Source organism: Pithys albifrons, chromosome 4 (assembly GCF_047495875.1).
Source record: "Pithys albifrons albifrons isolate INPA30051 chromosome 4, PitAlb_v1, whole genome shotgun sequence".
NCBI lineage: Eukaryota > Metazoa > Chordata > Aves > Passeriformes > Thamnophilidae > Pithys > Pithys albifrons.
This window is the reverse complement of record NC_092461.1, coordinates 62,544,496-62,555,868: the sequence shown is the minus strand read 5'-3', so window position 1 is coordinate 62,555,868 and position 11,373 is coordinate 62,544,496. Positions and strand designations below refer to the sequence as shown.

General features: G+C 48.6%; 1 protein-coding gene across 1 annotated transcript; it reads right to left on the bottom strand.

Moving 5' to 3' along the window:
- Positions 1–3,137: 3,137 nt before the first annotated feature.
- Positions 3,138–10,469, bottom strand: PRDM14 (PR/SET domain 14). Its single transcript, XM_071554257.1, has 7 exons — positions 9,989–10,469; positions 9,624–9,680; positions 9,395–9,552; positions 8,941–9,211; positions 7,210–7,412; positions 5,519–5,620; positions 3,138–3,365 (listed from the first exon to the last, which is right to left on the bottom strand). Exons 1-7 carry the CDS (start codon positions 10,467–10,469, stop codon positions 3,138–3,140), a joined length of 1,500 nt encoding a protein of 499 aa, XP_071410358.1.
- Positions 10,470–11,373: the final 904 nt, after the last annotated feature.

Sequence of the window (11,373 nt, the reverse complement as noted above, 5' to 3'; positions counted from 1 at the left end):
CTATAGTGATTTTTGCGCAGGAGCGAATTTTAGCTATTTAGAGGTCAGGAGTTCATCTTTCAGTATGTAGGAAATTTAGACTGTCATGTAATAGCAATATTTGATTTAAAAATGAAAAAAAATCAGAATGTGATTTTCATTTGACTTTAATTGGACTTGCTGATTTCAGATACTGACTAGTGCTGGGCCTCAATATTTTACTTGTAAGTAAATGGTTCAATAAGTATTTTAAAAATATTTTTGCCATGAAAACAATGATGACAGAGCAAAGTACAGTAAAACTTACAAAAATTAGTGCAAATCAATATATTTATGGTACAATATCTGCATGATATAATTAAATGTACAGGTAAACATTTTACTTTAGTTCTGTTCTCCAAAGACTGTTAAAATTGGTACAAACCCCCCTTTTTTTTCTTATACTTTCTGTGCAAAATCTTTATTAATATGAGATGATCTAGAATACTTAGAAGAGAATATCATCATCCCAGTAACATCAAACTACCTGTGTTCATCAAACAGATCCATCAAGGGAGCATCTCTCCTGGATGCATCACACAGTCTCACAGGCAACAAGGAGTCCCTTCCATATGCACAGTCTCCTGTCACTTGTGCTAGCTTCTCACTGACAAAAATTTCTACACCAATTACATCATTCCCTATGCTCTGTGGTCCTTCAGCACAGGCTTTTTGCTCCTAGTTGAGCATGGAAGGCCATTTTGTTAAGGATTCTCAACAACTTTGAAAATACTTAAACCCAAACCCAAAGAAAACACTCCTGACTTGCTTGTCTGGTCAGTGAGAAATGGAGGATGTTACCTCCCATGAAAGGAAAGGCTTTCCCTCAGTCTGGAGAAGGAATTTCATGTGCAAAGTTTCAGGCACTGAGGAGTCCTGGCATCACCTATTCTATACTTTAAATCTTAAATTTTGGGCAGAGAGGGAGTGCCACTACAGCAGTCATCCAGTGTAGAGCCAGGAGGAAGCAGAGGAGCCTACCCTTCATATCAGGACTCACCACAAAAACTCACCTGGCCGAGACCAGACAGGTTCAGTGAAATTCAGAAAGAAGAGCCCACTGGAGGGACTGTGCCTGCTCCTGGCCTGTGCTCAGCTCACAATAAAATGCCTTTGTGAGGCCACTTGACTGTGTATGATCCACCTGAGAGCTCACTGATGTTTCTTCGTCTTTGGTCCTCTAAACTCCAAGAATCATAGAATCGATTGGGCTGGAAAATACCTCCAAGATCATAAATTCCAACCCTGGGTCCAACTCCAGTCCATTTACTAGATCATGGCACTCAATGCCACGTCCAATCTCAGTTTAAAAACCTCCAGGGATAGTGAATCCACCACCTTGCTGGGCAGGCCATTCCAATGCCTGATTACTCTCTCTGTAAAGAATTTCTTTCTGATCTCCAACTTAAATTTTCCCTGGCAGAGCTTAAGCCCGTGCCCCCTTGTCCTATTGCTGAGTGCCTGGGAGAAGAGACTAACCCCCACCTGGCTAGAACCTCCCTTCAGGCAGTTATAGAAGTGATGAGGTCACCTCTGAGCCTCCTCTTCTCCAGGCTAAACCACAGCTCCCTCAGCCTCTCCCCATAGGAATTATGCTCCCGTCCCTTCACCAGCCTTGTTGCTCTTCTCTGGACCCGCTCCAGCACCTCAATCTTTCCTGAACTGAGGGACCCAGAACTGAACACAATACTCAAGGTGTGACCTCACCAACGCAGAGTACAGGGGAAGGATCACTTCCCTGGTCCTGCTGGCCACACTATTCTTGATACTGAAGGCAGAGCCAACTTCCAGTATCTTTAATAGCTGACATGTCAGGCCTGCATCTATTGTCACATAACCCTGCTTCTCTTCTTCTGGGTTAACCAGCACGCAGCATCCTCTGGAAGATTTGGTCTTACAATCCTGGAGCTCCCAGTGTCCCAGCAGCTGAACAACAACCTCTCTGTCAGTCCAGCAGTCTATCTCTGAGACAGTAGATGTTTAAATAGAACATCATTAGAGGACTTACAGGTTAAGGAAAAGTAGACAGCATACCTGTGGTCATATGTCTAAACAAAAAAGGTTAAATCAACTTTGAGAAATGTACTTAACACAAACATCCCTCTCACAAACTTTGTTACTGACTGCCCAGGAAGTCCACAACCATTGTGCCTTAGAGACTGTAACAGGGTGGGTTCTACAATTGCTGGAAAAAGTGAGGCTAAGCACTGTTAAAGAGTTCAGAAAACATGGTATCTTTACTAACAGACGTGACTGAATAGTGGGAACCCAAAGAGAAGGGAGAGAGAGAGAAGGAGACTAAGGCAATAAGCCCAAATGTATCTGCACTCCACTCACCAAGGGGTTACTCACCTAAGGTTGTCTTACTAACTCAGGGCACTTCCCTGAAGGCAGGGACTACATCCTCCAGGTGTTGGCAGACAGCAGGATTCTCTGCTGTCTTTTTTTTTAAAAACTACCCAACATCCAGAGCACAACTCCTCTCACGTTTATTGAGCCTGCTGGTGAGGAAGGTGTGGCTAGCACTGCCCAGGTAGAGGTCTCAGGCTCTGCTCTCTTTCTTTCTCCTTGCTGTCTGTCCCTCAGCTCTCCTCCAAAGGCTGTCAACCAATAGGAGAGACCTAAATAACTTTAGTTCATGCAAATTCTGTCAGCTTTAAGGACAAAGCCTTCACTCTATCAGCTTTTGTTCCCTAGAACTTGGCAGGAAAAGAATAAATCTTTTCACAGATGTCATGAGCAAAAAACACAAACCAAAATGTCAACACTTAATTCCCGATAGAGAGACACAGAAACACTCCTCGCAGTGAACTTTGTGCACAAAAGGTTTTTGGCAGGTAAAATTCCAGCCTATGGATATTAGGGAAGGGGAGGGGAGGGGAGGAAAAGAAAGGTTGAGTAATGAATGTTCCACTTCACCCCAGTATGGCATTGGGGTGTACCCAAGAAACTTCTGTTCCTTGCACTCAGTCATAGGTCTTGGGTCCAGAGACTGGACCCACTGCAAGAGTCACGGGTGAATGTCACCTCCTGCGGTATGCACACAACCACACACAAACAGATACATACAGACTGATACACACGTGAGCTGGTCCAGGATGTATCCACAGCATTCCTGACTAATGAGCAGTGTGAATCTTCATATGGAAGTTGTAATCCTCCTGCTCGGGGAAGTGCTGACTGCACACTGAGCACGTGCAGCCCTTCTCCTTGCTGTGTGTGCGCCGCACGTGGCTGTCGTGGGCTGCATGTGAGGCAAAGGCTTTGCCACAGTGCTTGCACTTGAAGGGCTTCTCCCCTGAGTGCTGGCGGATATGAGTGCGCAGGATGCTGGATGCTGTGAATGCCTGAAGGGGCAGGGATCAGAAAGGAGATTTAATTGCAAGTAATTTGTTTTCACATATGCAATCCTCACTTTCAGCTAACCCAGACCCCACCAGAAACACTGTACCCTGAAAATTAAGTCCTGAAATAGCTCACATCCTCAGATAACTGGAAAAAAACCTGGAAGCCCACAGCAATGAGAAATCAGAAGCCTAGAGCTATTGCTACATAGATGTGGCTGAGTCCATAGAGATAGATGAAGCTCAGAGAAAGATTTCTAACCAGAGACATCAGTAAATATCTTCTACATGTCAAAGGTAAGAAGTCAATACTGTTCTAATTAGCTTTGCAGCTCCTTAGTGTTTGGGAAACATAATGCAGGCTTTCCTTTTGGTTTTCATTTTCAAAGTTAAATGCTTTCACTGGCTTGAGATTCAGCTGCTAAAATTCATCCATGCAGTCTACCATACATCTTTTGTGGGTTCATTTTCCCTGCTCCATCATACTCTTCTTCAGTCAGATATTCCACCTTGTTTCCCCACCACCACATACACACTTGAGTAGCAAAGTGTGCCCTTTCCCACTCCTCCTCCATTTAGGGGTAAAACCCTTTAACTAAAACTTGATCAAGAATGTTGCAAAGTTGCCCATGTTTTCTTCATTTTTCCTTTTCCCAAGAGACACACTTTCAGGCCCTTTACTATTTGCAGACCACACACAATAAAACCTCTGTACCAAGTTTCCACAGCAAATAGGAATACACATAAGACCCTGGAGGAATATATCAAGGGAGTCAAAATGTGTTTGAAGGACAGAATGGTGATGTTAACCCAACACTATTCCTTTAATCCCACAATGTTGCTAAAATAGTGACCACTTTGCTTTCCCAGCAAAAGGCTGGGAAAGCAAAGTCACTGTAAGAGGTAGAAGAGGAAAAAGGGAATCACGATTGCATAGAAGAAACAGGTGAGGATTCTTTAAAACTGCCCCTGGTTTTCCAGCCTCGGAAATTACAGCTATGTCCCAGGATAGCTGCATCCTGGACTAATAGTTTAATCTGATCCAATCCACATCAGTACTGGAGACAGATGGAGGAATCAAGGATTCCACTGCTGATTTCAATTTTCCTTAACAGTTATACTCTTTGTTCATTGTCAGATGATCCTAACAATCATAACACATTGTCCTAGAGGAGAACTAACTGAGACCTTGTCAAGGGTCCCTAGAGATCTCTCTACAGAGCAACCTGTAGAGCTCTGACTTCTCCTTCTGTGATCAGAAGACTAAGGATGACCCTTCATCCTAAACTCTGCCTAGGAGTACTCACGATCTCTGGGAGACAAAAAATTACAATACCTAAAAGAGCAGCTTCTGAGCTTCTTTACTTCTGGACACTTCAGCTTTCTGTTAGTCCAGTCAGTCATAAAGAAAACTTTTCTCTCCAAAATCAGGAGCAGCTTACTACACACTGACGGTGCTTTTGCATTGCATGGACACTCCATAGCACCTGAAGCGTACCATAGTACATACCTGGAGTGTTCTATAGTACTCTACCAATATTCATCTAATAGTAACCTGTATATCCACCCTCTGTCTGCTGAGAGAACTGCCACCACTCTGACAGGGAGACCTCAAATGAATCATCCCAGCTGTGATGGGCAGTAACTGCCGAGCACATTTTTTATCAGTGCTTTATGGCTCTGTTTGTGTTCTTGTGCAAGTGAAACCTCCATCCCCAGTTGCACCCCAACAGCCCTGTTATTTCAAGGTAAGCATGTACAAATCCTTAGGAGGGTTCAGCTTATACATCACATATCTTTACAGCAATCTAGAAGCAGTGTCGCTAGTACCAAAAACTACCTATCTGATGAAAAAGTGGAATATTAGATCTAGCTGTGTGCTTTGGATGGTATTTGAAATTCTCTCAAGTTCTCCCAGACTTTATTTCTGCAGCAGGATCACTGAGCTGGGATGAAGCACAAATTCCGTGTCAGATGGAGACCAGACCCTGTTTCTTCAGTCTCATCCAGCCCTCTCATTTTAACTGCCCAGAATGAATACACTTATCTGGTTACCAACCAACTTAAATACAAAGCATTTTCTTGAAAGAAAACAGAAAAGAAACAAAGCACAGCAGAGGACAGATGGAGGATGGATGAACAGGGCTTTGCCTTACCTTGTTGCAGTAGACACATTTGTAGGGGCGCTCCCCAGAGTGAACCCTCATGTGTTTGTTCAGGCTGGAGGACTGAGAAAAGCTCTTCCCACACACAGAGCACTGGGGGGAAAAAAGGGGGCTAATGTTAAAATAAAGTATACAACAGCATAGTTAAATAGAAAAATTAGGTATGTGGATCATGTGTGCATGTACTCTCTTACATACATTTCCATACACACATACATTTATGTGTTCATGTATATATAAACACGGTAGTAGTTATAAGCAGTAACAATTTGAAATAGCCAAGATTTTAGTGTGGTTTTAAGAACAGATTATATATATATATAAAAGGAAAATCATGCAAAATGTCAATGCTTTTATGTTGTTAAAATTGTTTCAATAAAAAATTACTATTCTTCAGAACACGAACAGACAACACTGAGTTTCAGTAATGAAAATCTGAACATTCCTGTAATATCTTAATTTTTTCCCTAAAAGATAAGCTTGTGAAAAATTAATTAAAGCAGATGTTAGGTTGATCTCTTACAATAATCATTGTTTCAAAGCGGAAAGAAAAAGGGGGAAAAAGGGGGGGGAAGAGGGAGGAAAAAAAGGGGGGGAAGGGGGGAAAAAGAGGGGGAAGGGGGGGAAAAAATGGGGGGAAAGGGGGGAAAAAAGGGGGGGAAAGGGGAGAAAAAAGGGGGCGAAAGGGGGGAAAAAAGGGGGGGAAAGGGGAGAAAAAAGGGGGGAAAGGGGAGAAAAAAGGGGGGGAAAGGGGAGAAAAAAGGGGGGGAAAGGGGAGAAAAAAGGGGGGGAAAGGGGAGAAAAAAGGGGGGGAAAGGGGAGAAAAAAGGGGGGGAAAGGGGAGAAAAAAGGGGGGGAAGGGGAGAAAAAAGGGGGGGAAAGGGAGAAAAAAGGGGGGGAAAGGGGAGAAAAAAGGGGGGGAAAGGGGAGAAAAAAGGGGGGGAAGGGGAGAAAAAAGGGGGGAAAGGGGAGAAAAAAGGGGGGGAAAGGGGAGAAAAAAGGGGGGGAAAGGGGAGAAAAAAGGGGGGGAAAGGGGGGAGGGGGAAGGGAGGTAAAGGGGGGGAAAGGGGGGAAAGGGGGGGGAAAAATAAACCACATTGTTGTAGGATGATCTATAAAACAGGTATTTGGAGAATTTTGAGGACTTATTTAACTGTACCATCTCAAGCACTTGAATTTGTCTGATTTTCCACTCTCAATGCTCCTAAAGAAAACCAATGCTAGAGCAAAGTGTTTCGTGGAGATAAGTATCTCAAAGATTTGCTTTCATCAATTGAAAATATGCTCCACCTTGAATGTAAACCTTTTGATTCTTTTTTGGTCCAACAGAAACAGATACAAATGCACCTTTAAACACAAGTAAGCATTAGATTTTGTAAGAAAAGGAGGAAAACACATACGAAAACATCCAAAAAGCCCAGGAAAAATTTTGTTTCCTTTTAAACTATCACTGAGACTGTGGGGTTTATTTTCCCCATGTAAATCCATTAAATGTCTTCAACTAAAATTTGCTTCACAAGACAAGCTCTCCCTACACAGGCAGAGCAGTCCCACCAGGGAACTGCCAGAGAAACTGGAGGAGGGGGAATCTCATCAGCATCTTACCTGGGACAAAGAAAAACTTCTTAATCAGTTCCCCCAGAAGGGCCAGTGACTGAGAAGACACCCGGGAGCAGGCTCACCTTGTGAGGTCTGTGCTTTTCGTGAACGTGGAGAATATGGATCCTCAGCCTATCTCTTTTTTCAAAGGATCGGTCACAAAGGTGACAAGGAAATTTGCGGTCCCCTTGGTCCACGCAGCGAGTATACTTGAGGTGTTTGTCCCGGTAGTACTTGTAGGCAAAAACCTTGCCGCAGCGCTCACACTTGAAGCTCTCCCCGGCTTCTGTACAGCAGAAGGGAAAGTGCCACCTCTCCATTACACCACGACAAAAGGGACTGTTCAAATCTGCAACCTTGTTAGAGCTGGGACCCAACGGGAATTTTAAGTCTCCGGGAGGGCGATAACGGTAAACGGATGCCGGCAGTATCATTAACAAATTACATATCGGATATCCTAAGCGCTCGCACCGCTCCTTTCTAACGGTGGGGAAAAAAACAGAGCCCGCAGCTTCGAAAAAAATATAGATTTTAGCTCCTGTCTTCAGCAAAGGTAGGATTTCATCCCTGAATCTCCTTAAGCAGTGAGAGAACATGTGAAAAACCAATGCAGAGTCCCACATAAAAGCGTTTCCCCACACGGAACCTTTGCACGTTATTTCTTATCAAGCATTGTCCGTAAATTTTACCTCCCATCCCAAAACCAAAAGAATTTTCACGCCTGTTTTATCGTTTTCGATTAACTATCAAACAAAACAATGCGTTTATTTTGTTTTCTTTTGTATTTCAAACCATTCTCACCCCCTGAGAACACCAGAAAATAATCAGACGTTTACATATTCTTTTCTGTCTTTGGAAAAAGTAACTTTAGCTTAAGTTTTAAGATAAAATGAACAGTTTAGCATCTGTCTGAATTAATCACTTTCAGACAACAGGTACAAATTTTTCCATGTCAAATTTCCATGCCAATTTGCTTCTCTCCCTTTCTGCTGCACCCGGCCGTCACATCCCCACACCAGATCTTCCCGCATTGGCACAAATCTGTTTTCACCCTAAGTTTTGCTTTTAAGAACGTCATACTTTCAGTAAATTACAAGCAGAAGTATCGTGCCCCACCGTCCGGGAGTAAGTACATTTGCCATTTCTTTTTCAAGCAATATCGGCATTGCGGGATCGGAAAGACTTCAGCCTGCCTCATTTACTGAGAGCGTTAATCACATGAAAAAATATCACGAAGTCGGGTGTACAGTCATAAGATGAAAAAGGACCAAAAAAAGAAATGACCCCGAAAGGCCCGTCTTCTCCCTAGAACGGGACACCTGAACAAAGGCGCTGTGGGGCCGAGGCAAGCTCAGCCCAGGACCACCAGATGTTTTACAATTGCCAGACCAACACTTTTAACTACCCGAGGAAGCGCGAACTCGGACCGACCTACCGGGGCAGAAAGGGGCGTCCCTTGCTCTGCGCCGCCAGCAGCCCTCGGTGCAAGCCTCGGGCTCCCCGGCGCCGAAGGAAAGCTGGTGCTACCAGGTGCTGGAGGCTGCAGCAAGGGGCGGCCGAGGGTCGGCTGCTTGGAGGGCATGCAGAGCCTGGGGACCGGGGCTGCGGGGCCACCGCCACCTTGAGCACCCGTACGGCAGGGCCGGTCACCCCACCAACGGCTCACCGCACGGTCTGAGAAGGTTTTAAAATAAAACGCAGCTAGAAAAAAGGTGATGGTTTTTTACCTCCCTTCGTGCGAATCTAACCCCGACCAGGTACACGTCCGTGGGAATAAGGGGCATTGTCCCTCGCGGGGTCGCTGGCAGGCTCACCTTCGATGTGCTGCGGAGGCTTCTTTCCTTCCGACGTGGCCTTTAAGCTGATAGGGATGCCCAGGAACTGCACGTAGCAATCGCCGTACCACACCAGCAGTTCCTGCTTAGGGAAGATTTCTTTGCAGGTCTCGTAGAAGATTTCTCCCTGGCATTGGATAGCCGTCAAATTCTGCTCCTCAGGGAACCTGGCACAGTTCACCAGGGACATCCAGTTGCCAGCGGCGCCCTTCCCATCTATGAAGTGGCTCAAGCGATCGTATTCAAAGATCTGCAGAGCAGAGAGAAGAGGATTAGGTTTGACTGACCCTTCCCGTACACGTCCCACTCTCACCAGTCCCAACACCCACACTGGTTCGAGCCCGTCTTGCAGGCTACGGGAGAGGGGTGGACGAAAGCCTCGCCCCAACCCCGCGTTGGGGGTGCGGCGTGAGCCCAGCGGTGCCTCTGCTACCTCCCACATCAGCGAGTTGTCGTCGTAAGTCTTGATCTCGCTGGTGTTGACCACTTTGCCTTGGAAAGGGCCGAAGCGGACTCCTTTGGGGATAGGGTCCGTGCAGAAGACTCCGAGCTGAGAAACGTCCCCATAGGCCACCCGCAGCACCGAGAGCCCTGCAGGGGACAGGGGGCTGAGTGCGGCGCGGGGGGGAGCAACGTGGAGCGCGGGCGGTCCCGGGCCCTACCTTCGGGTAGCTGCAGCGAGTCCCGGTCGACCAGCGGGGCCGAGGAGTCCGCAGCGCCTGCACAAGAGAGATCTCCTCTTTAGTCCAGCATCGGCCCTACAGGAGCGAGTTCTGCGTCCCCGACAGAGGCCGCAGCCCGAATTACTGCTCGGCTTTTTCAAGATGTGGGCTAATAACTTAAGAACACCACGGGGAATGGAAGTCTAACGTGCCCCCGGCTGTGTCCCTCGAGCCTGGCTGCGGCGGGATAGCCTGCACCTCTTTGGGGCCTGTCCCCGAATCCCCCCGCATACCCGGCTGAAAGAAGTGACATGCCGCCTGGTGCCACCTTGTGCCCCTCCTGCCGCTGTCGAAGACCCCCTTACCCGAGCTGTCGGAAGACTCCCGGAGGCCTGAGAGGGCATGGAGGCTCCCGGTCGGCTGACTGCTCCGGAGCGCCCCGTACAGCACCGCGTTGAGCTCTTCCTCGGTGAAGTGGTACCTGTAGCTCTGCCCCGCCGGCCCGTCGGCCTCGGGACTGCGGGCAGCTCTGTGCGGGGGGCTCGGGTAGGGCAGCGAGGGCGACCTCAGGGCCACTGTCCCGCCGGCCGAGCCCTCGCTGGAAGGGAAGGGGGCCGGCAGCTTGGTGTAGAGGGGCAAGGAGAAGCTAAGGAAAGGCTCGGCGGGCAGGGGAGGTGGCTGACTCTGGAAAGCGGGGACCCTGCTGAAGGTGAAGGGTGGCAGAGGCGGGGAGGAGGGGACCAACCCGCCCAGAGGTTTCAGGGGCTGAAAGAAGTCTGGGGCCGCCTCGAAGTACTGGGCGGGAGGGAGGAAAGAGGGGTAGTAGGAGGAGAGGTTGGGGCTCATCCCGAGCGCGTCTCCGCCGTCTCCGGGGACCGACTCGCCAACCAGTACCAGAGCCATGTCAGGACGAGCCGTCCGAGAAGGAAAGAAGTGAGCTGCCGGGAAGCGGAGAGGCAGACACCTGGGTGCTGCCGGCGCGGGGTCCCGCTGCGGGGTGGGGACGGGATGGAGTCGCGGGAGACGCTGCTTTCTGTCCGCCGCTCTCTGCCCTCTGCTGCCCGGCGCCGTCGGGGCGAGCGGACCGACGGCCGCTGGACCCCTGCGGCTATATCGGCCCGAGAACCGGGGGGCAGACGGGTGAGGCCGCCCTGAGGGTCCCTGGAGGCGGGCGGGGGTGCCCTACCCTGGGGCGGAGCCGCGGCTACTGACGGAGAGACCGGGCCGTCCCTCTCCACCTCGGGGTAGGAGGGGGTGGTGAAGGGAGGAGGTGGGAGGGGGAGTCTGGCCTTCCGGACCCACCTTCCCTGCCGTCCCTTGTGCCTTCTGCCTATCCTAGCCGGGCCGGGTGTCCGGGTGCAGCCTGGTGGCCTCAGTCTCTCCCCAAAGCGGGAGGTCGCGGTGCGGGACTGATGCTCCCAGTGGATGGTCACCTGCAGACGGAGGCGACGGTCCTGCAAGGCAAGACCCAAGGACCCTACACAGTGTCTCAGGTTCGCAAGTATGGGAATTAGATATGGAAAGGCAAAAATCACCTCTAAAACGCCGATGACTGGGACATGCAGCAGCAGCACCACACTCTCAGTCCCTGTGGGTTTCACAGGCACTGCTGAGGTACTTTCACTCTAGCTTGTGTCTGCCTGTTAGGTGAATAGCAGAACACTGGGCTCTTGGTGGGGTTTTCATGGCTCCATGACCAGACCTATGCTAGGACCTACCCAGAATGGAACCAGGGAAAGACATCTGGCCC